The sequence below is a fragment of the Hydra viridissima genome, unplaced genomic scaffold, assembly GCF_058129835.1.
Source record: "Hydra viridissima isolate aposymbiotic clone 2 unplaced genomic scaffold, HvirCarnegie_v1 scaffold_9, whole genome shotgun sequence".
NCBI classification, from domain to species: Eukaryota; Metazoa; Cnidaria; class Hydrozoa; order Anthoathecata; family Hydridae; genus Hydra; species Hydra viridissima.
The window spans coordinates 6,847,598-6,873,779 of NW_028324308.1; the positions used below are offsets into that span (position 1 = coordinate 6,847,598).

The 26,182-nt window shown below is 26.4% G+C and overlaps 3 protein-coding genes and 1 long non-coding RNA gene across 14 annotated transcripts in view; 3 read left to right on the forward strand and 1 right to left on the reverse strand.

Moving 5' to 3' along the window:
* LOC145185115 (voltage-dependent calcium channel type A subunit alpha-1-like) overlaps nucleotides 1-12,858 on the reverse strand; it is a 37,227-nt gene extending 24,369 nt beyond the window's left edge. For all 3 annotated transcript variants that reach the window (XR_016455607.1, XR_016455606.1, XM_090097674.1), the window contains exons 1-8: nucleotides 12,538-12,858; nucleotides 9,598-9,737; nucleotides 9,372-9,466; nucleotides 9,120-9,275; nucleotides 8,246-8,436; nucleotides 6,064-6,173; nucleotides 3,309-3,457; nucleotides 2,190-2,238 (exon numbers count right to left, since the gene is read on the reverse strand). Coding sequence is in view for 1 of the 3 variants with exons in the window: in XM_090097674.1 (XP_089953800.1) it covers nucleotides 2,190-2,238; nucleotides 3,309-3,457; nucleotides 6,064-6,173; nucleotides 8,246-8,436; nucleotides 9,120-9,275; nucleotides 9,372-9,466; nucleotides 9,598-9,737; nucleotides 12,538-12,780 (1,133 nt within the window). In the remaining 2 variants the exon portion in view is untranslated. The remainder of the gene's footprint in view (nucleotides 1-2,189; nucleotides 2,239-3,308; nucleotides 3,458-6,063; nucleotides 6,174-8,245; nucleotides 8,437-9,119; nucleotides 9,276-9,371; nucleotides 9,467-9,597; nucleotides 9,738-12,537) is intronic.
* LOC149883789 (uncharacterized) lies at nucleotides 12,141-16,491 on the forward strand. 2 transcript variants are annotated; one of them, XR_016455608.1, is made up of 4 exons: nucleotides 12,141-12,401; nucleotides 12,579-13,130; nucleotides 15,527-15,996; nucleotides 16,220-16,491. It is a non-coding gene; the product is annotated as an uncharacterized LOC149883789 (long non-coding RNA). The 2 variants fall into 2 exon arrangements; XR_016455609.1 differs by lacking the exon at nucleotides 12,141-12,401 and adding an exon at nucleotides 13,275-13,306 and having other exon boundaries at nucleotides 12,764-13,130.
* A 1,657-nt stretch (nucleotides 16,492-18,148) lies between these two features.
* LOC145185778 (signal peptidase complex subunit 1-like) lies at nucleotides 18,149-21,341 on the forward strand. Its single transcript, XM_090097539.1, has 4 exons — nucleotides 18,149-18,339; nucleotides 19,953-20,012; nucleotides 20,168-20,254; nucleotides 21,181-21,341. Exons 1-4 carry the CDS (start codon nucleotides 18,256-18,258, stop codon nucleotides 21,298-21,300), a joined length of 351 nt encoding a protein of 116 aa, XP_089953665.1. The 5' UTR covers nucleotides 18,149-18,255; the 3' UTR covers nucleotides 21,301-21,341.
* Nucleotides 21,342-21,821: 480 nt separating this feature from the next.
* The window catches only part of LOC145185117 (voltage-dependent calcium channel type A subunit alpha-1-like), a 31,234-nt gene continuing 26,873 nt past the window's right edge, over nucleotides 21,822-26,182 (forward strand). For 3 of the 8 annotated variants that reach the window (XR_016455557.1, XR_016455556.1, XM_090097537.1), the window contains exons 1-5: nucleotides 21,822-22,161; nucleotides 22,321-22,460; nucleotides 23,023-23,123; nucleotides 23,232-23,387; nucleotides 24,475-24,665. Coding sequence is in view for 4 of the 8 variants with exons in the window: in XM_090097537.1 (XP_089953663.1) it covers nucleotides 21,943-22,161; nucleotides 22,321-22,460; nucleotides 23,023-23,123; nucleotides 23,232-23,387; nucleotides 24,475-24,665 (807 nt within the window). In the remaining 4 variants the exon portion in view is untranslated. Of the gene's footprint in view, nucleotides 22,162-22,320; nucleotides 22,461-23,022; nucleotides 23,124-23,231; nucleotides 23,388-24,474; nucleotides 24,666-26,182 lie in introns of those variants that run through there. The other 5 variants (XM_090097534.1, XM_090097535.1, XR_016455555.1 and 2 more) reach the window with 4 other exon arrangements.

Here is a 26,182-nt window from a genome sequence, read left to right on the forward strand (position 1 = left end):
CCAACTTAGATATATCTAAGAGCTGTCTAATGAAGTTGATGTGTAAATACAAAATTTAAGAGCATAAAAACTTGGAATATAAAGTTATTTTATGTTAATTTTACTGTTCTGTCAATATATTTAGTTTTTTTAAGTACGAAAATAATGACTTTTTAGCAGATTTTCTATGTCAATTTCTAAAAATGTGATACCTCCCAGATTTTTCTAAATATGAAAATGAAGTGTCCAGATGCCCCACTTACTATATTTGTTAACATTTTTGGGGTACTCGGATAGTAAACTTAAACCTTAAATTTCTGACCTGTGTACATAGCAATGTTTGATATTGCTTTTTTTTTTTTCAAATGTAAAACTCAGATTGTCAACAGATGACTAAAACTTTGATCGACTTTTGGTAATAACGAAAGAATACCCAAATTATAATACCTCAAGTATGTTTCTATTTAAAAAAAGTTTAAGAGATTAATTTCAGTTCAGTAAATGAAGTATTAGTAGGATTTTTTTTCTGCAAGGTTTTTAACTATTCCTAACAAATTGTGAATCATTATTTTTTCAAAAAGTTTATTTTCATTGGAACACTTCTGTAAACATGATTATATTTGCTAAAACATTTTAGTAGAGATTACATTTAAAATGAAAAAAATCCATTTAACTGTTAATTTGAAACTAAAATATAGTCTCCAATTTTTTCTGATCTCAAAAAATATTCCAAATATTCTTCTTTTACCATTCAATAAAACATTCTAAATAAAATTACAGTTTCTAACTTCTAATATTTGTTTTTTTTCAAAATTTAACTATTTTCAGACCTACTTAGATGTGATTGCTGTTGTGCTTAACAGTTGAAAAACTGCTTTCCATAGCTGGGATGATCTGGATTTCTTTTGTACTTCATCTGTTGAGAAGCAAATGCTGAGTGTAGAGCTTCAGTTGATTGTTTAATGAAAATTCCAGCTTTTTTTAACTTGATAAATTTTGTAATATGATAAAAAACAGAATGTAATTTTGGAGTCATTGAGATTGGCAATTACAATAGGAATCCTGAAATGCTTGTGCTGTTTAAAATTATGTGGTGTTTAAAATTTGGGTGCAAAGTATTACCCACACAAGATTGCATAACATAATTGAAGTGTTTGAAAGTTTTGACAAAACCAACTGCTGGTGTGATTTTCTTTTGTTGTGATAAGTTCCTAGAGAAGATTAACGTTGCTCAACAGTTTTAGACAATCATTTCTAATGAACTCATCACCAAAACGCAATCTAATAGATGCAATCTAATAGACCAAAATGCAATGTATAAATATATGTTTGATGCAATTGCAAGTTTTATTTGCAATTCTTTATCCTCATTATCATTTGATAATCTGAGAGTTACAGTTTTAAAATTATGGATAGTGGAATCTTTTGTGAGAACCAGCATTTATGTTAGTATACTACTTGTATGATCCACATTGCTAACAAAGCAAATTAGTACTTGCACAGAATTAATCCTGCTAAAGAGATTTAATAGTAGTTATTTAATTAGGTAAAAAATAAGATTGTGTTTGGGTAGATTTAAGGCTCAATAACTTTGGCTATAATATAAACTATTATTTCTTTTTGCTAGTGAAAGCCCAAGTATGTATCTTTGTATCAATACAAAAGCCATGTTAGACATGTTTGTGTAAAAAAAACTTACAGTTAAAAAATCTTACTAAAAATTTCAAATTTCTAGCTGATCAGGCTAGACTCTAACTGTTTTTTCTAGAGGTTTTTAAAGATAAAAACCTTAAATAAACTCCAAAAGTACTTTACATGGCATACCTTTCTAGGGGAAAAAGTTTTATTTCTATAAAATATTCAGATGTATTTCTATGTAACACCTTAATTAATGCAACTTTAACTTTGTTGACTTAAAAAAAATGACCTTCATAAATTAAAATGTAATTTTCTCTCTTAGAAAGTGTAACCAGATTTTAATTTTTTAAACATTTGATCCCTGAAAATCTATAATAATCAGAACTATAGTTAGGGTTATAAATTGGCAAATTGTGAAATATTAAATATAATACAAAAAGAAAAAAATATATAAAAAACAAGTTTGATAAAATCAATGTGTTAAAACTGATTTCTACTAAAATTATTTACCAAAAACAATCTAAGAAAATACTTTTTTTTTTAATTAAGAAATTTAATTAAAGGTCACTTACGGTGGTTCTATAACTTCTCCTTGGTCTTTTAATTCTTCCTGTTTTTTTACTGTAATAAATTAGAAAAAAACATAGATCAAGTATTGGGATACTTATTTTTACAAGTAATAATTTAAAAAGTTTGTTTTATTTTTTTGTTAATTCTTTTATTGTAATAAGACACTGTAAAAAATCTTAAATTTGTTTCATAAACATTTAAAACATAAAACTTTATATAAACACTTTTTAAAACGACTAATCAAATAAATACAGATCTTTCTCTCACTTAATCTCTTCTTTAAATAACCTAGAATTTGATTAACAGGTATTAATTGTTCTACATTTATCATTTTCACATAATAAACATAGATTAATTTTTGGAATGCAGTACACTCTTTTTTTTATCATATATGATATATAACTTGCTACACTTGATATGCTAAATTGCAAATAGAGTATGTATGTATGTATGTATGTATGTATGTATGTATGTATGTATGTATGTATGTATGTATGTATGTATGTATGTATGTATGTATGTATGTATGTATGTATGTATGTATGTATGTATGTATGTATGTATGTATGTATTAAGACTTTTTTACACAAAGTTTTAAGTCAATTTTTTTTGACAGTGTTGGATGCAAACCTCCAATAATTACACTAAATCTAATGGAATATTGCTACTTTCCCCTAAAATGTCAAAAAATTACTTTTAAGAAAACCCATATTTCAGTAAAGTACATTGATTCAAATTTGTGAGATAAATATTTAAATAATAATGAAATTTGTGAAAAAATAATACCAATTATGATTACATTTAAGAAAGATCAATACTATATGGGCATTTGCCTCTTTTGGCAAACGTGTAATTGATCAAATATATTTTTTAGTTTCTAATGTGTTCCTTGGTCAAATTCCACCAAACATCAAGAAGCCACTAAAATTTGATAATATCCTTTTAAAATACTTATTTATTCCTATTTCTACACCAAATTCAAAATTGAAATATAATAAATTTATATGTTATTCACAATAAAAAACTTAAACCAAATAAAGGTTATTATAAAACAAAAGTTAAAAAAACAAATGTCAACTCATTGTTGTAGTTAATGATCTATAACTTTAAATTAGAATTACATTTTTCTTCCAATTCCTTTGCAGCAGCAAGCTCTCCTTCATCAACCCAACCTTCATATTTATCAATAGCTCTTTCAGCAGCTAACTCTGCTCTCTGTTGTATAAATTCAGTACGATTTGCTACACGCTCTTTTTCTTTGCTAAACTCACTGTAAAATAATAATTTGAAAAACTACAGATAACACACAATTAAATCCTATTAAGAAAGTTTTTGTAATAAAATTAACACTTTGTACTATATATAAAGAAAAAAAAAAAGATGATTAACTTTGCAGTTTTTAAAATCTTTAACAGAGACCAAATAAATTATATTTAGATAAAATTTAACAAACTATTCAAAACACAAATTTTTATTTTTACAATCCCTATCAATACCATCAATAACAGAGTTAGTCCCCACTTCAGAATTAGCCTTCCATTTGTATAAGCCTCCCCTCATAAAACTAAATTTTTAAAGAAAATTACCATAGAGTTTATTCAAAATGGAATCTTCACCTAAAGAAAGCCTTGCAAAATTAGTAAAAATAAACAAGGTTGAAGAAAATCTTTTTATGGCTGATAAAGAGAAGATTTTGACACCACACTACTAGTTATGGTTATTGATGACAAGATGATGACAAAGAAACACCATAAACCAGCAACAATAAATGCTCTACAAGCCAATATTGTTTTTGTTTTCATTTAAACTAAGATCACAAGTGATACCCTATAATTAGACATCAATAATGTGTTCTTCAAATACAGCTGTGGTGGCCATATTTATGAAATCATTTTCAAGAATTAATACCATATATCTTTTGGATAAATAAATTAATCGCTTGGAAATTAATTTTCATGGTTCTTTTTTACAATTTCAAGTTTTATTAAACATAAAATTTATTCTTTACATTTACAGTTTATGTACGTATCATACAATTTTAAACTGGCTTCTTTAGATACTGATTGCATGATTGTTTTGAAAGTAACACCTATTAAGAGTATAAAAATTTTTTTTCAATTTAGAAAATTTAGAGGCTGAAATTCATGTAAAGAAAGTGCTAATACAGGTGCTAAAACAATATGTGCTATTTCATAACAACTAATGACACTTGAATTCATTTGAATGATCCTAAATTAAAACACAAATGTTTAAAGAAACACATACTGACAGTATGAGCCCTTAAAATCCACACCATTTTTTTAAAATGGTAGATCATAAAAACAAGTAAACAAGAAAACAATTTTAGCAAATTAACTTATTTCATGTCATTTTTCCATGAATTTTAAATAAGTTACTCAATGTATGAACCATTGGCCTTAATCACAGCTTCAATTCTAGGCCTGAACCTCTTACATGGTAGCCACAAAACTTTCCCTCAAAAATCCAGCATGTTTTTTCTAAGCCACTCATGTGGCTTTCTGGCTGTATGGGGGGAGGCGAGCTTAGAGTCCCATCTTCCGGGTACACAATCTCAACATCAAGTTAGAGGGGATCAATGGCTGGACATGGTCTTCCAAGTTTTTTAACTACACATTTGCAATGACTTTGATCCCTGAATCCACAAAAACAGAAGGTATCTATAAGCCATTGGAGGCCACAACTCCAAACATCATCACAGAAGCAGGATATTTTCCTGAACTTGAACCAAATGGATTATAGAACATCTTCTGGAATTGAGGTGCTAATATAGCGATCAGTCCTGCTATTTGATACAGAATCCGCTGTCAAATGTTTTTCATCTGAGAACAGAATTACTAGTTGATCTTTCCTAAGGATGGACAAAAGTTTCTTTTTTATTTCAACTTGTTTGACCTTAACTTCTTCATTAATAAGATCTTGGATCTAGCTCTAGATTTGGCCTTTAGGTCATATTTAACAACATTTCTGATTGTGTGCGCACTTACAGAGAGTTCCTTGGCCATTTTCCTCATGGATTGGATTGCACTAAATTTGACTTTTGAGTATTCTAATAAGCCTTGAAGCCCTCAGTCTTTGTTTTACCACTTCCTGGTTTCCTCTTTATGCAATCAAACTTTTAAAATTGACTTAAAATACCATCCATAGTTCATTTAGCCATCCAAGTCATGCTATAATGTTCATGGGTGAAATACCCAAGAGATTAAGGTCATTGATGATCTTATATTTAATAGTCATCATTATAAAACTTAATTTTTCTTTTTATTACTTGTTTGTGCATCAATTAAAGATTTCAAAACCATAAGTCAAAACAATAATTCCTACAAAAACAAATTTTAAAAAGGGCGCCAAAGTTAGTGTGAAGTTTAAGGGTACATGCTGTACTGAATTTCAGCAGACAAAGAGTAAAGCAGACAAAGGGAACAATTGATAAAAAAGATTTTAACATCTGTTATTTGGATTAAAAGAGGAATTTTACTTATTCTGATATCTTGAGAAAGGCAAAAAAATAAAAAATAAACTAAGAATATTATAGAAACTTGTTGGGTAAGCTAAGTTCATTAAGGCAATTTATAAGTTTACAAAAGTGTTTAGAAAATGGCAAAAATAAAAAAAATAAATTTCATTTAATTTTACTCTTTAAGATAATTTCAATTTAAAAAAAAAAAAAAATTTAAACCCTACTTTCAGGCTTCATGAGGTCAGAATTTCTAGAAGTCATAATTAAGAAATGAAAGATTACAGCACCGTAAAATCAAAGAAGAGTCTTCAAATCAAAAAAATTTTTAAATTCACAAAAAATAAACATTCAATTTAGGAAAGCAGTATGTTGTACCTGAAAAACAAAAAATTACCTACCCACTTAGGACTCCGCACACTAAATTTAACATAAATTGTGAACCCAGCACATTGAGCGTGTAAAAATATATCCAGATATAACGAGCATCGTAATCAAATACTTGAAATGACTGAAATCAATAGCTGACAAATCAATTTTTATATTCATGTAAAAGTTAAATGAAGATAAAAAAGTTCAAAAAATTATCAGAATATTTTTCAGCATATTCTAATAGACAAGCAGTGGGTCTATTACTCTTTAACAGCAAGATTTTTTAAAACCTACTAGAGGTAATTATAAAATAAAAAAATACAAAACACCAAGAAGATTTGAAGATTTTCTCAATATGTAGTACTGTATCACAGTGGGGAAGAAACAATTAATATTGGGCTCAATTTTGACTTTTTTCAAAACAAAGTTAAAAATACATTTATACATACATACATACATACATACATACATACATACATACATACATACATACATACATACATACATACATACATACATACATACATACATACATACATACATACATACTTATATACACTACTTCCATAAAACTAATTGAACATTAGATGTATTTTACTGATGACAAAAGTGTAATCGAGTTATTTAATTATACATTTCTCACACTTCATAACTAATTATTATACTTAATCACCACTTTTAATGATAAATATAGTGAATACTCGTGATTCTTAAATAAAAAAATAATTTTAAAATTACAAAAAAATATTTTAATTGTTAAAAATTATCTAAAGAATGACTGCAATACTTTAAATTTCAATTCGCTTGCAAATGGGTAGAAAAGCAGTGTCAGAAAGCATCAAATGGCAAATTATTGGACTGGTCAAATCAAAGAATCATAACAACATTGAAATTAGTAAACTTATGAGGGGTTTCTGAATTTTGCATTCAAAAATCCATGAGAATCTGGGAGCTGACAGGTAAGGTTGTTGACAAGTCTTGTTCTGGAAGACTACCAAAGCTTAGTGACCGCAACAAAAGTAGCATATTCAGAACCACTAGAGAAAATCCTAGGCTCAGCAACAAAAAGCTAGCTCAAATATTCAACCAATCTTTTTCTAATTGAAATGTAATCAGAGAGCACGTTAAAAGGATGTTAGTAAAAAAAGGTATTACATTGGGTCTTACATTGCAATAAGAAAGCCTATCCCTGTCATTCATAGATCAACGCAAAAGACAAAAATGGTGCAAAGAACATTTCAATTAGGCAGTTGAAGATTGGGCAAATGTGATTTGGAGTGATGAGTCAAATTTTCAGGTTGTGAACCACAAACAAAGAATATGTTAAAAGATTTGCAACTGAAAAATATTGCAAGTACTATTTACAAGCAGGACAACAAGGTGGTGGAGGCTCAGTAGGCATATGGGGATGTTTTTCCCACAAGGCCTACAAAAATACACTTGAAACATGTTTGATTCCATCAATAAGGCAATTGTATGGCAGAAGCAAGTAATACATCTTCCAGAAAAACAGGGCTCCAGCACACACAGCACATAGTATAACACACTGGTTTAACACAAAAAAGATCAATTTGTTGCCTTATGCCCTAGATCAACAGATATCAACCCAATAGAAAATATCTGGTCATGGATCGATACTCAATTGGTAAACCATCAAATTCAATCAACTGAGGATTCAAAGCAACTTCTGAATGAGAATTGGTTAAAAGTGCCACATGAGATGTGCATGATATTGGTTGAATCAACGCAGAGACAATTTCTTCTTTGCTATCAAGCCAAAGGGGGACACTTTAAATATCAAACTTGTATTTTTTTTTAACTTTTTATGTTCTAAAACCTTAACTCGATTAAACTTTTATGCAACTCATTTTATGATTATATAATTATTTAATTTTTTTTTAACTTTTTTTTTAACTATCTTATCTTATCTTATCAATGTTAATTGTATAACTAATTGATTGCTCTTTTAAAAATAAAAAAAATTAATTAAATTCATTTTCCTGTTTTTTTTTTTTTTTTTTTATAGCTTATTTAAACCCTGAAAAGTTTGACAGAAAATACCATCTCAATTAAACTTTTGTGCATAGCTGTACATATACTTATAAACTTATATACTATACATTACAAAATTATAATACAAATTATATACTAAGTTATCTTAACTTTTTATAAACTAAAAATTATTACATAAAAATCTTTATATATTTATACCCAATACATGACATCTGTCCAACCTTCACAAGTGATGCAAGTAAATACAGTAATACAACCAAGTATAATGTTATCATAGTTTGTTATCCCAGAGTTTGGACCATCCCAATAAGCTTTACACTCCATTCCATTAGGGCACTGCCTGCCATTACCTTCTGCTTTTCCACATAAGTAGTCTTTCATCCAAATAGCTGCATATACAAATAAAGTTTACAAATATTTGTTTCAGTCTGTTTGCTGTAGTTTGCAAAGGTTGTTTAAAAAAAAAACCTACTCATGGTTTTACTTAATTAAAATCTTTCCAATTAAACTATTATATAAATATTTTTCAGAAAAAAAGATATACTAAACTTTCAATATTTTACACCTTCCACCCTTACCTAATCTTCCTAACTATAATAAAAATAAAAAAACAATGAAGCTTTCATTTTTTGGCTAAATAAAAAAGAAGCTGATAAGCTTCTAAATCTCATTTACTTCAATATTTTCATTTAGTTAAATTTCTTAATGTGGTACCATAATCTCTAAATATCATTTCATAAATAAGCTTCTAAATTTTTTCATGCTAGTGTCAAAAGAAATGTTAAATATTAACTCAGTATGAAGAATCAAATAGATAAAATAATTTTTGTTATCTTATTTGACTGTTTTGTTTCCATGAAAAGATTTGCGCACTATAGTACATCATTTTCAAGGAGTCTAATAATCACTCAATTATAATATACATAAAACAGCAATAAATACTTATACTTTACAGAATCTTAGTCAGATATTCTATTAGTCAGAAAACAACCAAATTGTGATACATATTATAAATTTAAGACTGTTAAGTTAGAAAAAGATATATATTTTCATAACTATAGACAACACTTACTTTGGTTAGATTTATAAAAGCATGTATTATGAAACAATTCCATGAAGAATAAAAGACCCACAATTGCATAAATAACTATGACAAAACCAATAAGAAGACAAATTTGTAGTAAAGATGCCATGGATTTCAATATTGCACTCATTACAACTTGTAAACCTGTTTAAAAAAAAAGTTCACATAGTTAAAGTTTAGCATGTTTTTTAAAAAGTAAATTTCAAAAAGTATAATACTGAACCTTGACTTGTAACTTACTTGGAACTCCAGAAACAAGTTTTAGAGGTCTTAAGACTCTGGCAGCTTTTATAACCTTCATAGGTCCAGATTCTAAACCAGCAAGTGGTAGGATGCTGGAAAATATTTAATTGTCAAATTGTTTTAACTTAATCTAATTTCATACTTAACTTTTTATAAAAGAAGTATTTTTACATGCATATATAAACAACACTTGCACATTCCATTTAGAAAGATTCAAACTTACCCAGTGATAACTACAATAAAATCCAGTAAATTCCAACTATTTCTTAAATATGAGTTTGAATGTAAAAGGAATCCTTGAGAGACAATTTTAAAAAATGCCTCAGAGCAAAAGATACCAAGCAAGTAAGGTTCAAATAACTCCTAAATATAAATTAGAAAAATTAGAACAAAGTTGACCATTATAGAATAAATAGTATTTTATTCTACATTTGATAAAAAACTTCTTAACAAAATATGAAGTACGATAACTCATCTCTTAAGCTATTTTCTTTGCTTTTACCAGACATCTCTTCTCAATTTATTTAGTTTTTGATTTTTTGTTATGTCAAAGCCAGTTTAACCCTTTCATGCGCTGGATTGTTTTATAACAAAAAATTAAACTAAGCTTCCCCAACCCAAATTGTGCATTCTAACCAATTGTAAACAATATCATTTTATAAAGGAAGGTTGAAAAGGGCTGTAGAAAAAGTCTACTTTAACATTTCAGAGCACCACTGACACTTTGTAGATGACTTTTTATGGGTGAAGTTGGTACTGGGAGCAGACAACGAATGCTACCAATTTAAAGGATTTACAATTCTGATCTCGTTGTGAAAAAAATATTTAATTTTAGTTTAACATAGTACTGTTCTTACTACTCATTTATATTTTTGTTTATTTATACCTTTGTGATCTAATAAAATTAGTTGTTGTAGAACAACACTGCACTTCAGTGGTATAAAATCCCATCCATTATTATTATTTTTTTATGAGATAAGATTTTTAGAATAAAATGCTTTTTTTATCATTTAATTGTTAAAATAAGTTTAAATATTAAAATATTGTTATAGTTATTATTTATAATATCATTATTCTTATTTTTATCTTTTAGTAAATCTAATATATATTACTTTGAATGTGATTATATGTTACTTATGGTTATATTGAGTACAATGCTATATTATTTACTGAGTGTGCTTAATACATGTTTATATACACACATAATTTTTTTATTCAATGCATGAAATGCAAGATAAGCCTGTGGGTTTTAAAAGCAAGAAATTGTTTTAATGAGCTTCATGAAGTCAATCAATAATTTTTAATGTTTTAATCCATTATCAGTTATTTGTTGTTGTTTGTCAGCATCCCTCTTTGACTGTTGTTAACATCTCTCTTTGACTGTTTTCTTATTTTTAATTTATTACTGTTGTAACAAATGTAGTGTAGAACTAACATTGCTAAAACTCAGGGCAGTGTTGTTCTATAACAACAAATTCAAACGACATCTTCACATAATTTTTTCCTAATTTTTTTTTATATATATGTCATATTGGAATAAATGAGGTTCAAAAAAACAAAGTTTGGATTTTTTTTAGTTACAGGACAATAATTGGAGCATGAAGGGGTTAAAGTTCAACTTAAACTCCCGCGAAATTTCAAATCCAAAATCTGGAGACGCAAGATGACAACTACGAAATACTAACTATTAAATTAATTACCTATAATTTATTATTATTATTATTATTATTATTATTATTATTATTATTATTGTTATTGTTATTATTATTATTATTGTTATTGTTATTATTATTATTATTATTATTATTATTATTATTATTATTATTATTATTATTATTATTATTATTATTATTATTATTATTATTATTATTATTATTATTGTTGTTATTATTATTATTATTATTATTATTATTATTATTATTATTATTATTATTATTATTATTATTATTATTATTATTATTATTATTATTGTTGTTGTTATTATTATTATTATTATTATTATTATTATTATTATTATTATTATTATTATTATTATTATTATTATTATTATTATTATTGTTATTATTATTATTATTATTATTATTATTATTATTATTATTATTATTATTATTATTATTAGTATCATTATCATTATTATTATCACTATCATTATTATTATCATTACAATTATTATAATTATTATTATTATTATTATTATTAGTATCATTATCATTATCATTATCACTATCATTATTATTATCATTACAATTATTATAATTATTATTACTATACATTTATTTATTGATTTTTATGATTTTAACCAGCAGCAACACTTACTTACAGTACTGAGTTTTATAAAAACCAATAAAAAAGAGAGTAGAATTTTGTTACTTATGGAAAAATATTATTTCAATATTTGTTTATTATTATTGACCGCTTATTCCATATTTCCAACATTTGTTAATAACAAATTTACTAACAATTGTTTGAATTTTTTTTTTTTTGTAATATTTTATGCACTTATGTATTTCCTTGCTTTTGATTGTTATTGCACTTATGTATTTCCTTATGTTTTTGATTGATTTTTTGTAATATTTTATGCACTTATGTATTTCCTTGTTTTTGATTGTTATTGCACTTATGTATTTCCTTATGTTTTTGATTGATTTTTTGTAATATTTTATGCACTTATGTATTTCCTTGTTTTTTAATGTTTTTTGTTTTTTGTTAATAATAACTTCAGGTGATTAAATCAGAGAATAGGAACTCATTTCCCTGCGCTTTTTAATTAATGAATTACTCAAGTTACTATAAAACCAAGATAAGAATGTTTTTCTGAGGCTATCAAAATAATGTCCGTCCTGAGATGTAGAAGATTACGTCTGGAAGTGTATTCTAGCTCAAAAGTGTAGTTAAGCGAGTTTTTCTCGCCAAACGGAGCAAATCCAAAAAATAATTTTTTTTAAGAGATTCTTTGAATGTTTTTAAAACGAGTTATTTACCTTTTACGCTGAGAAATAAAGAAAAATAGCAAGTTTTGTGAGACAGGTAAAAGCATTCACGAATGTAAAAAAAATATTTATTTAATTAGCTAAAACAATAATAAAAAATATGTATGGCATATTTTTAACTTAAGACATTTTTATTCGAATAATTCTGATGTTGAATATTTAAAGTAACGTACTAGTTTGTTATTTAAACTTGATTTGTCTTCACTTGGTAAAGGAGCATTCATTGCCATCAAAACACAATTTACCACAATGGCAAGCATTATAAAGGTATCAAACGCTTTGGAGGTGCTTATTGCGACACACGCCCTTCGAAATGGATTCTTCGGAGTTAAAACAAACAAATGGTTTGTAGGATACAAATTCTCATCGGTAGGATCAATTGGGGCAATGACTGACTGTCTCCGACTTGCTGCCATGTTTAAAACTTATGCTTACTATTAGCCGTCAAGTTCATTAAATGTTCCAGTAAAAATATTTTTATTCATGCTCACAGCTTCACTTTCTTTTAAACTAATTTATTCATAAACAAAATATATCTTTTAACAATACCTATACACGATTGAAACGTTTAGTTGTATTCAAGTTACTTTTCTATTCGTTTTAAAGAATAGTTATTTTGCTTACCCTATTTCTATATTTGGAAGATTGCGGTTGAGTGATAATAATTTTCACTTTCAGACGAGGTGATCGGAATCAAAATAACTAAAATTTGAAAAAATCAGATTAAAAGGTTGCAAAGGTTATGCAAGAGAAGTGTTATTTAAAGGTTTTTTTGCCGTTATTTTTATTTATTTTTTAAAGATTTAAATTAGTAAAAACATGGCCAACATAAATACATTAAATGTACTTAATACTTGAATGTATTTAAGTAGGCCATGGTAAAAAAAATAGACTGCTATCATATTTTTAGATAAAAATGTATCAGAAAAAAAAGTAATAAAGGTTCGTCGTTTTTTTTTTTCTATGTTCGGAAACATTAACTTTATTGTATCGGATATTATCAGATATCGTATACTATCGGTTATCATCATAAGTTAGGTCATATGATATCGGTTACTATTGTGGGGAATTATTTAGACTTTCCCTGAGACACTAAAGAGTCACTTTTTTTTTATGAACTTGATAATATTTTTTACATCTGACTGCGAATCATACATTTTACAAACTACACTCCCCTTTTATACAGTTTTACAAACGCGTCATTTTAACACATTGAATATATTAAGACCGTACTTGCATTAACAACTACGTACATTAATACCCCACACACATTTAACACTTTACATACTTTAACAGCTACACACACGCTAATTGCATCTTGAAGATTTTACTCACGACATTATCATAGTTCATCGAATAGCGAAGGAAAAAAAAAAAAAAACTAAGTTGATTGCATACTTATAATGTAAAATCAAAAAAAAAAAAAATTATTTAGTTAAAGAATTATTTTTTAAAGTCCTTTGTTTACAATGTGAGTTTCGATTCTTAAATCGAACATAACGTTTCCCGTATACTCAAAATATTAAAACTGTCAACAAGTTGATTTCAAAAACATATATTAATATAATATTTTAATTATATTTCATTTGCTCTTCCTACAACAGTTTCATCAATTTAGAACTTTCATTGTTGTTTGACATACAATCAGAAAAAATACCACGGATTTCATTACTAAGTTTCTGATCAATTTTTCTAGAGCCTCTTGCAAACTCACTCTAGTCAAAAACTACTGTTTGTAATTTCAATGCGCTTCAAAGAAGTAAATTTGCTGAGAGCATTTTTATGAATTGGAGTTGCTAACTTTTTTGTCGCCCAAGTCTCTTCATTAAGCCAAATCTTTTGCATGAAGATAAACTTGTCAAATTGGCATAAGCTTGTCATGCTGTGTATTGGAATTAAATTTGAATAACTTGTCAGTTATTTAAATTTAATTCCAGTTCACAGCATATAACATTATAAATTACAATCAGGTTGGAAAGATGAGATTTATAGGCAACATCCAACCAAGCAAACGACTTTAAAACTTAGTTTCTAATTAACAAATACTTGAATTGCAGGAAGAAGAATGTCATGGTTTTATATTTTTCTTTCAGTTAAAAAACTAAGATGGAGAGATTGATTTTAACAACTTTAAGACGAAAGTTTTTTTTTAGAAGTTCATTTTTTAATTTAACCATTTTTCTCTTTTTCCTGTGGTTTTTTTTTTGGGAAGAAAAATCTCTTATAATTGCGGGATATATTTTCTCTTGAAGATAAAACTGAAGTTCCTTGTAGTTTTTTCTGTAAGAACTACTAGTAAGAATTACAATTTCACATATGTTTTTTTTTTCTTTATCTATTTTTACATCTATAAACTTTTGGCAACATCAAAAGGCAAGACGATTGATGTTTTCAAAGCCAAGGCGCAAATTTTTTGTGGTTAAAAACAAAATTTATTGTGGTTAAAAACAAAACAATATACTAGGCTGAAATATAAACTGTGGTGTGCTAGTGTCGCCTATAATCCCTGGCCCTAGGGGAGAGGGGTTGGGCTTAACGAGATAAAAAAGAACCGCTAAAATTTTTAGATTTAGTAATTTAATGAATTTACGATCTTAGTAAATTTATCAAATTTATGGTCTTGTTATCGTATATATATGAATTCAAGCAGTCAAACTTTGTTAAACGTTATTACTTTATAGTGATGGACTTGAAGTAAACATTTAGAGAATCCACCTGTTAGCTAGCACGGCACTGAATATACATGAAATAGTTTAATAACAAATTTTCTATTAAGCTTATTTAATGTTTTGTAAGTAAAAACTACAGAGATACTGACCTCATAATTTTTTTTATTCAACAAAAACTGTTCAGAAATAAACATCAAGGTGTCATATTTTTACGTTCAGTTATATTTTAAAACGCTATCGAATACAATAAAAAATAAATCAATAAAAAACTAAAATAAATCAAAATTGATACAATAACAATTATCATCAAAATTAGTATTTAAAAGATTCTCCACACGCTTTTTTACTAGCTGTGCATCTCTTTGTATGTATGCATCTCTTTTGCAATCGTTTAACAAGATTATTGTAAGTTTTGGTTGAAATTCTTCTCCAAATGTTTTAGGATAGTTTTGAAACTTATTAAAACCTTGATTAATTATTTGTCTAACCATAGGTTTGATTGATTGGATTAAAATCTAGTGATCAAGCTGGCTAGATCATTAAACTTGTATTATTTTCTTCCGTCAAAACTATGATTATGCAAGATGTGCGGGTATGAACCATATCTAGTTAAAACTGTCGCCTTTCGTTTTAATCAATCAACATGCCTGCTGATGTAACCATATAGCTTTCTAGTGTCTCTATGCAGGTGCTTGGTTGATTCGACCTGTATAAATATTCTCCAAGCAATTCTCTCCATACACTAACTCAATATTAAGTAAACACCGATGTTTTTCCTAAGAACGTATTTCTCAGTTTTCGTTAAAGATTTTGGTAGGTTCACGATAACTTAACCTTTGATTGGTCCTTGCTTAAAGAATTTGATTGGTCCTTGCTTGAAGAATTTTAAAATTGTTCTCGCATTACATACTTCTTTTGACATTTCAGATTCCGAATGATGTTGGATGCTACATTTTAAAATTTGTAGGTATTGTTGTCAATTAGTATTTGAATTTATAACTTATGTTTAACTAAAAATCAATAGCATATAATATTATATATATCTAATTTCAAACATTTCATTTCTACCTTTCGAATATTTTGTTTGCGTTGAGTTTGAGATGTAAATTTTTAGTTTTTAGATTTCGCTGATTAAGTTTTACTCGTTATTTCTAGTTATTGCCTTTTAACTGTAATAAATGTTTAGTTAGAAAAATAAAAAATCTGGTTCGAAATTCAAAAAAAAAGAAAAAGAAACTCGAGAAAATGAAAGTACTAAAAAGACGATTCCGACGAATTCTTATTTTACCAAATGATTGTTGCATGCTCTTTCAGTTTTAGCCGCGTCCACGGTTAGTGCTAATTTTGATAAAAAAAAAAAAAAAAAAAAAAAAAAAACCTCCACCATTGACGATTACAAACCACCGAATGAAAGTCATTCTTAACCTTAACAAAAATAAATGATTATGATTAATAGCAAAGATGCCATTTACTAATTAAATTTTAACTTTAGGTACATAGTTATGTACATAGTTATGTACCTAAAGTTAAAATTTAATTAGTTTAACCTAAAAAGATATAAATAAAGATTAAAGAGTGTATACCTTATAGTTCTTTTCAATCTTTACAAAAGATGCATTTTCAAGAAGTTTGTCTAGGAGACAAAATACCATATCCGGCTCTGCAAACAATGTTTTTTTTTTTTTGAACCACTATACTACTATGTTATTAACCACTTACCTCCATGTCTATGTCTTTGCAACGTTTTAAAAACATTGAAAATTTTATAACAAGGCAGCTATAAAAGCAAGAGAAAATTTTTTACAAAAATACGAGTGCAAGTATGAACAGTTATTACAGATTGACCGGAGAAACAACAAAATTTTTATTGATTTAGAGAGAGATATTAACAACAGTTTAACCGCATTGATTTAGATAACAAACCTTGGATCAAAAATTGAATTTATAAACAGTGATGTGGCTGTCTTATATTAGTAGTAATTGCATCTCTATTTGTTTATGATTCTCTTTAACATTGATTATGTTTAATATTCTGATTACGTTTAATATCTTTAATATTTTTTTTGAGGGGACTGGAAAATTAAATGTTTATGGATGTGAGAATGCCACAAGGCTTTGTGTAATAATTACTCTCTGATATAATTCTAAAATCATGTATATTTCTTTTTGTGCCAGATGTTTTATTTGTGATCGATATTTTATTTGCGCTCGATGTTTTCTAGTATATCTAATAATAATCCTTTCCAACACAGACGATGTTTTTAAAAAATCTCAAAGTTTCAAACTTTAACATGAATTAAAAATGTTTAAGGGATTTTTCTCTTCTTATCTCTAATTTATTATTCTGCATCTTTGCATTCGACCGTATTTGCCAGTCCGTATATATCCTTCGCTCAAATCTCCTTTCTCATATCTTTAAAACTTTCATCTACATTTTTTTTCTTTGTGCTTAGGGATTGGGGCTATTCCTCTATCATTTGTTGGTGTGTAAAATATTTTTTCTTGGTTTGGGTGGTTAAGTAGATATAAAATACCTTTAGCCTTAAATTTTTACATTTAACTTCCTCGATTAAAAATCCTCTTCGAAGCTGGAAATAAAATAACTCAATACTTGGTTTATATCAAATAAGTTATTGTTAGATGCAAAAAAAAAAACAACCTCTTTCAATCCAATTAATAGAAAAAGATAATATCAACAATTCTTTTATCGTTGAAAAAAAAAAAAGTCCATCTTAAGAAACTTTTCTCTTTTTGTTTTTTCGGTCTCAATCTAACAAACTAGTTTCTCAAAATTTCTTAATTACAAGTTTAAAAAACTTTCTTTAAATACAAAACTTTAAAATTTTTGATTTCATCGGTTTTGCTTTGTCATTAAAACAGAGACTAGCGGTCCGCAGAAAAGAATCCGGTTAACTTTCTATTCATCGGTGCCCGATATATTATTGTGTGACGTTACATTCCTTTAAATAACATGAGTCCCTAAACATACACTTTAACTTAAGAAATTTAAAAACTATAAAAGTTTTAATGCTAATTCGAGTAATTAAAAATATATCACCATTTAAAATGCTAATATAAATATTTCAATGATAAAATGTAATCATAATTCATAAGTAACATACAACTAAAAACATTTAAGTGTTACACAGTTAATTTTTTTTTTTAATGTATACACGCTTTGCATTTTATAGATTTTAGTTATCTAATTTATAGAAAAGGGTAATGGACATATTCAAAGATTTTCTTTTATCTTTGCCATTCATTAAAAGATCTTATGATTATGTGGCAAGTTTTGAAACACATATGGTAAGACTAAGAAATAGTTTTAAAATATCTACTACTATTCTGATATGAGCATGCATGTTGCCTAAATTTAATTTTTTTATATAAAAAAAAATTAATGTATTTTTATGGAGACATTTGAATTTTTATACAAAATTGTTTTTGCCCTTCCATTTTTTTTTTTTTTTTGAAGAAAAAATGCAACCATTTTTAGTTAAGATCAAACAAAATTTACTTCATTTGTTTTTATTTTGGAGTAAAAACAAGTAAATACTACTTCATCTTTGTTTTATTATAAGAATGCAAGTCATGTAGTTATGTTTTAAATATTTTATTATTACCTTAAAATTATTTTTGCTTATTTTCTACAAAAGATTCTTTTAATGCAAGTTTTAACGCCGAAAACTTAAGCTCACCTCTTCTATTCAAAATCAATATTTTTCAAATATGAATCTTTAAAGAAGTTTAAATGGTCTATCAATCTGTATTTCTTTTACTATATTTCTGCTTCTTTATATCATGAATATTTCCTAAGACTTCTCATTACCCAATTTTGATTGTTATTGAGACCTGAATTTTTCAATAACTACTTTGATGTTTAGTCTCTTCTTTTCTCTTCTTTATTTATTCTTCTGCCTCTTTCTGTATTTGATCATATTTGTTTGATTTTTTCAGTAACTATCTTGATGTTAATCGAATTAAACATCTTTTTGAGAAGACAATTTGGAGTTTTGAGAGTTATTATGATTAAAAGAAGCTTAGATATTGAAAGAAATATAAATGGGTAAAATATTTTAAAAAAAAGCTTTAAAAAAAAATATTGATTTTAAACAAATAAGTAAATTTAAGATAAAAGTAAATTTTAAGAAATACTAAAATCAGTGATATTTGCAATATCTTAACATTTTAAAATAAATCTCATTGATTCATTCAAAAATTTCACTTTTTTTTATTTGTGAGTCCAAAGAATTGTTATCATACTATTTTTTACTCTGACTTAATTCTTCTTGAATTAGGCCGATAGATTGCTGCTGCTTTTCTTTCCATCAGTATTGTGTGTGCTTCTTTTTAAACTACTTAATCTTTGTGTCTTCAGCTTGAAGCTAGGGGATTATTACGGTACATCTTGAAATACCTAGTCAAGAATCTCATTAAATTTCTGATCATATTTTTACAAAAATCTAATTTTTTATAACAGTTTAAGATGAGAGTTATTGATTTCTGCAGACGCAATAATATGAATTTCACAGCAAATGACTCTGTTTTGTCTATTACTTCTGTTATCATTCAAAATCAAAAGAAACTAAAGATCTCATTTACAATTCTATATTCAATTTTTTTGTTTTTTTTATAAACACTAGTATAAAGTACTTTTTTCAGCTACTTTAAAATTTAATTTTCATCCAAATATTATTCATAAATATACATAAAATATTGCTCATAAATTATCATTCATGATTGAACATTCAAATTTAAAGAAATACTTTTGCAAATCAATAAGAAGTTGAAGTATTTTTTCAAACAATCAAGTACTTTTGTTCAAATGATCACATTTACTCAGGAGTAAGAGTTGCAGAGATTATATTGTAAAGAATATAAATAGTGAAAGATCAATTTTGAAACCAAATTCATTTTAGGATTATGAAGGACAGAGAAAAGCAGAACGAGTTTACCAAGTTATTCTTACAATATTTGGTGTAAGTATCAGAATTACTTTAGTTTAAATAAAAAAAGAATTAGTCCTGTTATTTTTTGTTATTTTATTAAGAACTTGTGTTATTTTTAATCAATATTTGTTGTTTTTGCTAAAAAAATGTTTTTTTATAAATTTACTTTTAAATGTTTGTTCCAGATTGTTGGGTTCTTATGGGGCTTTTATATTCAACAACTATCAGCAACTGTCTATGTGGTTTTGACTGGCTTTGTACTTTCTTGCCTGGTAAATTTATGCATATGCATATCTTTTTATTTGCAACTAATTTTAACTACTTTAACAATGATAGAAGTAGAAACATGGTATCTCACATATTTTCAAAACAATCCTCAAGAATTTATATCTGTAATTTAAACAATACTGATCATACTTTTATGTGAAGTTTGAACTTTACAATAAAAAAAGAAAAGAAAAAGAATATTGAAAAATAAAAGCAAAATTGAAAAAATCAAATAAAGCTTTTATTAAATTTTGAGTTTTTTTTGTAAAGTAAATGTAGCAAAGATAGGCTGTCACACTATGTTTATTTTCGTCATCCAGGTTTTTTTTTCTTGGGGGAGGGGAACCTTAACATATGCAGTACTCATAAAAAATGGGTACATTATTGGTTTTTTTTTGTTTAAAAGTTTATTCAAAGTATCAGAAAACACAAACCAACTAAGATAGTGACATTATTGTCTTTAATGAAAAGAAAAAAAAGTCATACTAAAACACTATTTTATAAACATTTTATAGAACAGAAAAAACAAAGATAAGTGTCTCTATAGGTTGTAACAAAATTCTCTTTTTTACATAACCTTTTAAAGAAAATAAAGAAATTGTTGATAAAAAAAAGTTGTAATTAATAGCTGGTTTAAGAAGAGGATTAAATGGAAGTTGATTTAAAAAATTGTGCTGTGTTAAAAATTTTTTTTTTTTTACATATGCATAATTGTTAAAAAAAGTTATAAAAAATTATTAAATTAATAAATTTATTTGTCACATTTAAGTTTTAATTGATTACTGTTTTTCTTTTCATGTGATAAAAAAAAGTTAATGTCTATATTATCTATGGTTACTTTTTTACTACTTTTAAAAAAAGCTTATGTACTTTCAAAGTTCATGTTACTTATATTAATCTTTTTTCAAACATAATTTAACTATTTATCTAGATTGTTCTTCCACCATGGCCATTCTTTAGAAGAAACTCACTTCAGTGGCAACCTGTAACGAATGACTCAAAGCAAACAAAAGTTTTAAAGAAAAATGATACCAAGCAAAAAAAGAAATAATGTTCATCATTTTGTGAAATACTTCTGAAAAATTTAATTGATTTGTTGTTTTTTTTTTTGTGTCTTGATTCCCTGTTTGACTGTCCAATAAAATTAATAAAAATTGATTAATAAAAAATATTTCTAAATAAAAATCTTGAGATGAGATTTTTACAAGAATTTGAGATTAATGAATTATGATTCCTTAGACAAAGTCAATCATGGTTTAGTTTTCATGGTGCCTCAGCTAACGTGAACTAAACTAAAGTGAACTAGCTTGAAGGAAATGAATCTTTTATAAATCCTAAAAACCTAAAATTTTAAATGCTTCATACTACAGAAATTAGTTCAAATAAATAGTATTAAATTCCTTATTTTAAAATGCTTTTAATTAAAGTTACCACATTCAGTGTATACACTAATTGAATATCATATACATTCATCTTATTAATATTAAATAAGATGTAGCATTTTTCATGACATTTTATTTGATTTGCCTCTATTGAGCTCCCTTGGTTTGTATGAATTTCTTGTTAAAAATATCAACTTTTGAAATCATAATTACTCTTTAAGGTTACATCACTTGGAAAGAATATTTTGATATTCTGTTTATGGAAACTACTTCAATTTAGATACTTATTTACTTTTAAAGTTTATCTTGCAATGACTGAAAGAGCAGTCTCTATTAATGAGGACTTGTATCCTACAAATCATTTATTTATTTTGGCACCAAAAAATTCATTACGTAAAGCATGTGTTGCCATTAGTAAATCAAAAGTCTTTGATTTCTTTATAACACTTGCTATTGCCACCAATTGTGTAGTTATGGGATTGAATTCTCCTTTACCAAAAGAAGACAAGTCAAGTATCAACAATAAACTAGTATGTATGTTATTAAATGATATGAGTATAAGTTGTTATCTTTTTAAATCAACTCCATAATCTTCAAAAAACATTTTTTATTTTTTACTTTTTAAAACAAAGCTTGGTATTCAATGGTATTTCTATTGTTTTAAAATATAGATTTATGCAATTTTTTAGGTATTATGTGAGAATATTTTGCTTGGAATATTTTGCTTTGAAGCCTTGTTAAAAATTGTTAGTCAAGGCTTCATCATGCATCCTAACTCTTATATGCGAAACAGTTGGAACATTCTGGACTTTACTGTTGTGGTAGCAGGGTAAGTTAATAGAATCACAAAGTATCTATTACTTATAACATCTTCACCAAATCTTTCATTCTGAAAGTTACTCACAAAGATAAATGTAAATAAAAACTTTATTTTGTGGTGTAAGAAACCAATTTTTTTCTATATGTTTTTTATAATATACTAATTTTGAAAGATAAATTCCTCAAATTTTACATAAATTCATAAAAAAAACAAAAACTGTTTCTATGAAATTTGTTGAGGCTTTTATTTTTAATGCTAATCCTGTGCTAACACAGGTTTTAAAAAAAGACAATTTTTATGTTATATAGCTATGGTTACAAATAATTTAGATGTTTATAAAAAAAAATAAAGCAGACAATGATAAAAGATGAATAATGATAAAATACTTTTAAGGTTTGTCAAATATATTTCTAAAGTAATTCTTCTCAACACAGGATTAAAGATCTGAAACACAAGACTTCATCTCCAAATGTTTAGTTTCATTTACAGATGTTTTTTGTTTTTAAAACTTTGAAATATATAACTTTTAATTTAAATTTAAAATATGCTTAGTTTTTACAGTTATTTTTAGCATTACTGTTCTATTTTTAAATTCCAAATCGGTTGAATGGATAAAAGTTATAAAAGCAGCCAGAGTTTTGAGACCATTAAAGTTTGTAGCTGGCATTCCCAGTATGTATCCTAAATTATACAATAATTTTAAACTAAAAATGTATATAAAAAGTTATGTAATCCTTTTACTTGCTAATGTTTGCAATTTGATTTCATTTGTTTCAAAAGGCTTGCATCTTGTCATGAGTGCCATTTTAAAGTCATTGGCTTCATTATTGCAAATTGGTCTACTTATTGGATTTGTCATAATTATTTATGCAGTTATGGGTCTTTCATTCTTCATGGATTCATTTCATCAATCATGCTTTTATATTTCTAATGACAGTAAATTACTTTTAGTATTTACCTTAAATTGTTGTTTTATATATTTTTTATGATTTATTTCTTAATGTTTTGTGTATTTTTAATTGATTTTTTGAGTGATTAGCTTAAACAATTGCTGAAGATTTGATTGCAGGTGGATTTGTTTCTTTTTTAAAGTATTACATCTGAATTTGTTTGTTTGATCAAATTGTTATCCCAATATTCTGAACAATAATCATTATCTAGATTTCTTAACTTCAGCAAATTTTCTATAGAATTATCTGTTCGAAAATAAAACATTTAGTCTAACTTTTACTACAAATGCTCTTTCATTAATACAAAGAAATCTAAACTCAAATGTAATGCAAAATTACCAAATGTATGCTAAATTGAAACTTAATGGATACTAAACTGTTAAAGAAGTAAGTTCAGTCTTACTGTTTTGGTCAGCCAAAAATATGTGTGTGTGTGTGTATATATATATATATATATATATATATATATATATATATATATATATATATATATATGTTTGACTTTATGCTTCTTATTTATAGAAATTTTTTGCATTTGTACCATGGTTAATCAAAATTGATTGAAAATATAGCTTTTTATGATTATCCAAATTAATTTAAAGTTTGATTTTCAATTTCAAGATTTGATTTTTCAAATTGCAATGCATTGCTCAAAGCCAAAACCCAAACAATCTTCAGAAAGTTATTAGAAGGCTTGCTTAGTTGAAAAACTTTGCAAAAGTTAGATTGGTTAGTGAAAAAGTTGTTGTTTTTTTAAATGCAAATTGGTAAAAAAATTATTCAAATATTTATTTTGTGACCTAAAGTAATAATAACTTGGAAGAGTATGGAAGCAAGAAAATCCCTTTTTTTTAAATAAACATTCATTTTTAACAAAAAACCACCAAATGTCAACCCAAAAGCAATTTTTTTTAATGATGGAGGATGCACAGTGGTCCAGAATGGTGTTTTATATAATAACTATAGGGAATGTTTTATCATATTTACTTTTTTTTTAATGTTAATTATAATTAATTTAAATACCACTGTATTTATGAAGAATTAGCTAGGAAATATTGAATCATTCTTCATAGCTATTTATGAGGATGGTTACTTATGCGGAATGACAACAAGTTCTGGAAGACAATGCCCAACAGGTACAAAGTGTAAAAAATATTGGATTGGTCCAAACTCTGGATTACCAAACTTTGATAACATTTTACATGCATGTCTCACAGTATTCACATGTATCACTTGTGAAGGTTGGACTGATGTCATGTATACGGTAATAAATTATTAGTTTTAGTAGACTTTGTGTAAGGTAAGTACTTATTTTTACTGCTGTTACATTGTAATTATTAACATTATTGTTTTCATCATAATGATTACTACTATGATTTTCATCATATCATAATGATTATCATCACTGCTGTAAATATCATTTGATCATCAACACAGCAGTAAATATCAAAGTTGTTAACCTGTGAGTGAACTATAGTCAAGGTATGATTGCATAATTTGCAACCATGCCTTGAATAATTTTTATTATTGCAATTGGATGATTTTTAAAGGTAAAAAAAAAATCAAAACTATAAGAAGTAATAATAAGGACTTATTCATTTTTTTCAAAACTTTTTATTAGATTTACACCAAACAACCTTTTTACAGGTTACACTTGAAATAAGTAAACAGATAACCCCTAATTTCCTTGACTGCATCCTTTGAATTATTTACCCAACTATTCCTAAATTTAGAAATTGTGTCCTAATTCTTGTTTAACTGTTCATAATTTCTGTTGCAAAAGATGGTAAATGTGCTTTAATATCATTCCTCGAAGGAATTTCTTTTGTATATAATCTTGTAAATCAAATGCCACTGCATAACTTGATTTCGTTCAGAATATACAACTATTGTATTTATTATTAATCATTGAAATCATCACAGTAGCACCACCAAGTCATCAATATAGAATATCAATAGAATCTCAAGGAGACTTTGATTGATGTTTTAGCATTATTGCTGCACTAATACAATGTTGTCAAAAGCAAGTGGTATTGTAATGGTTGGCTTTTTTTTTCTTTCTAAAGTTTTGTAAACATGCTTTTTTGGGGTTCTGAATCTGTAAATCTCATGTTGTTGAAATCAATAACACATTTGTAGTACATAGAGTTTTGCAACTGACTATCCTTATTGTCTACTACACCAAAGAAATTGCTTTAAGAAATAACTTTCTCTTAGTTTAAGCCTTTATATCAGTTTCACAATCACTTACAGTATTGTAGTATTAACTACTTGGTACCTGAGATGGATCAACTAGACAGTAAGTTTTGTCATTCATGAAAAGAACTTTTCACTACCAGATGCAACAGAATGTTTGTACAGTCTTCTTGGTGACAAAAAAAAAATAATGTTAACTGGTAAAAAAGGCGATCAAAATTTTTTTCCCTTTTCCTTTTTTTTTTTTTTGAATGATTTTAAAAGTTGAAAAAGACTGATAAATTTTAACTTTTTTTTTTAGCAAACCTGTTTTTTTAATTTTTTTCCTATTTTTTCTACTTTTTTTATTTAGTTATCAATTTTTTCTTTTATTCACCACACTAGTTTTTGAAATTTTTATTTGCAAGCTGTTAAACATTCACTAGTATTAAGGTTATGAGTATAATGGTTATGAGTATAATGGTTATGAGTATAATGGTTCTTAATCTTTTTCAAATGTTTAACAGTTAACATATATTGTTGTAAACTTGAATTCTTGAAGTATTTAACTCTACTAGTATTTACGTTTCCATACTTGTTGAATTG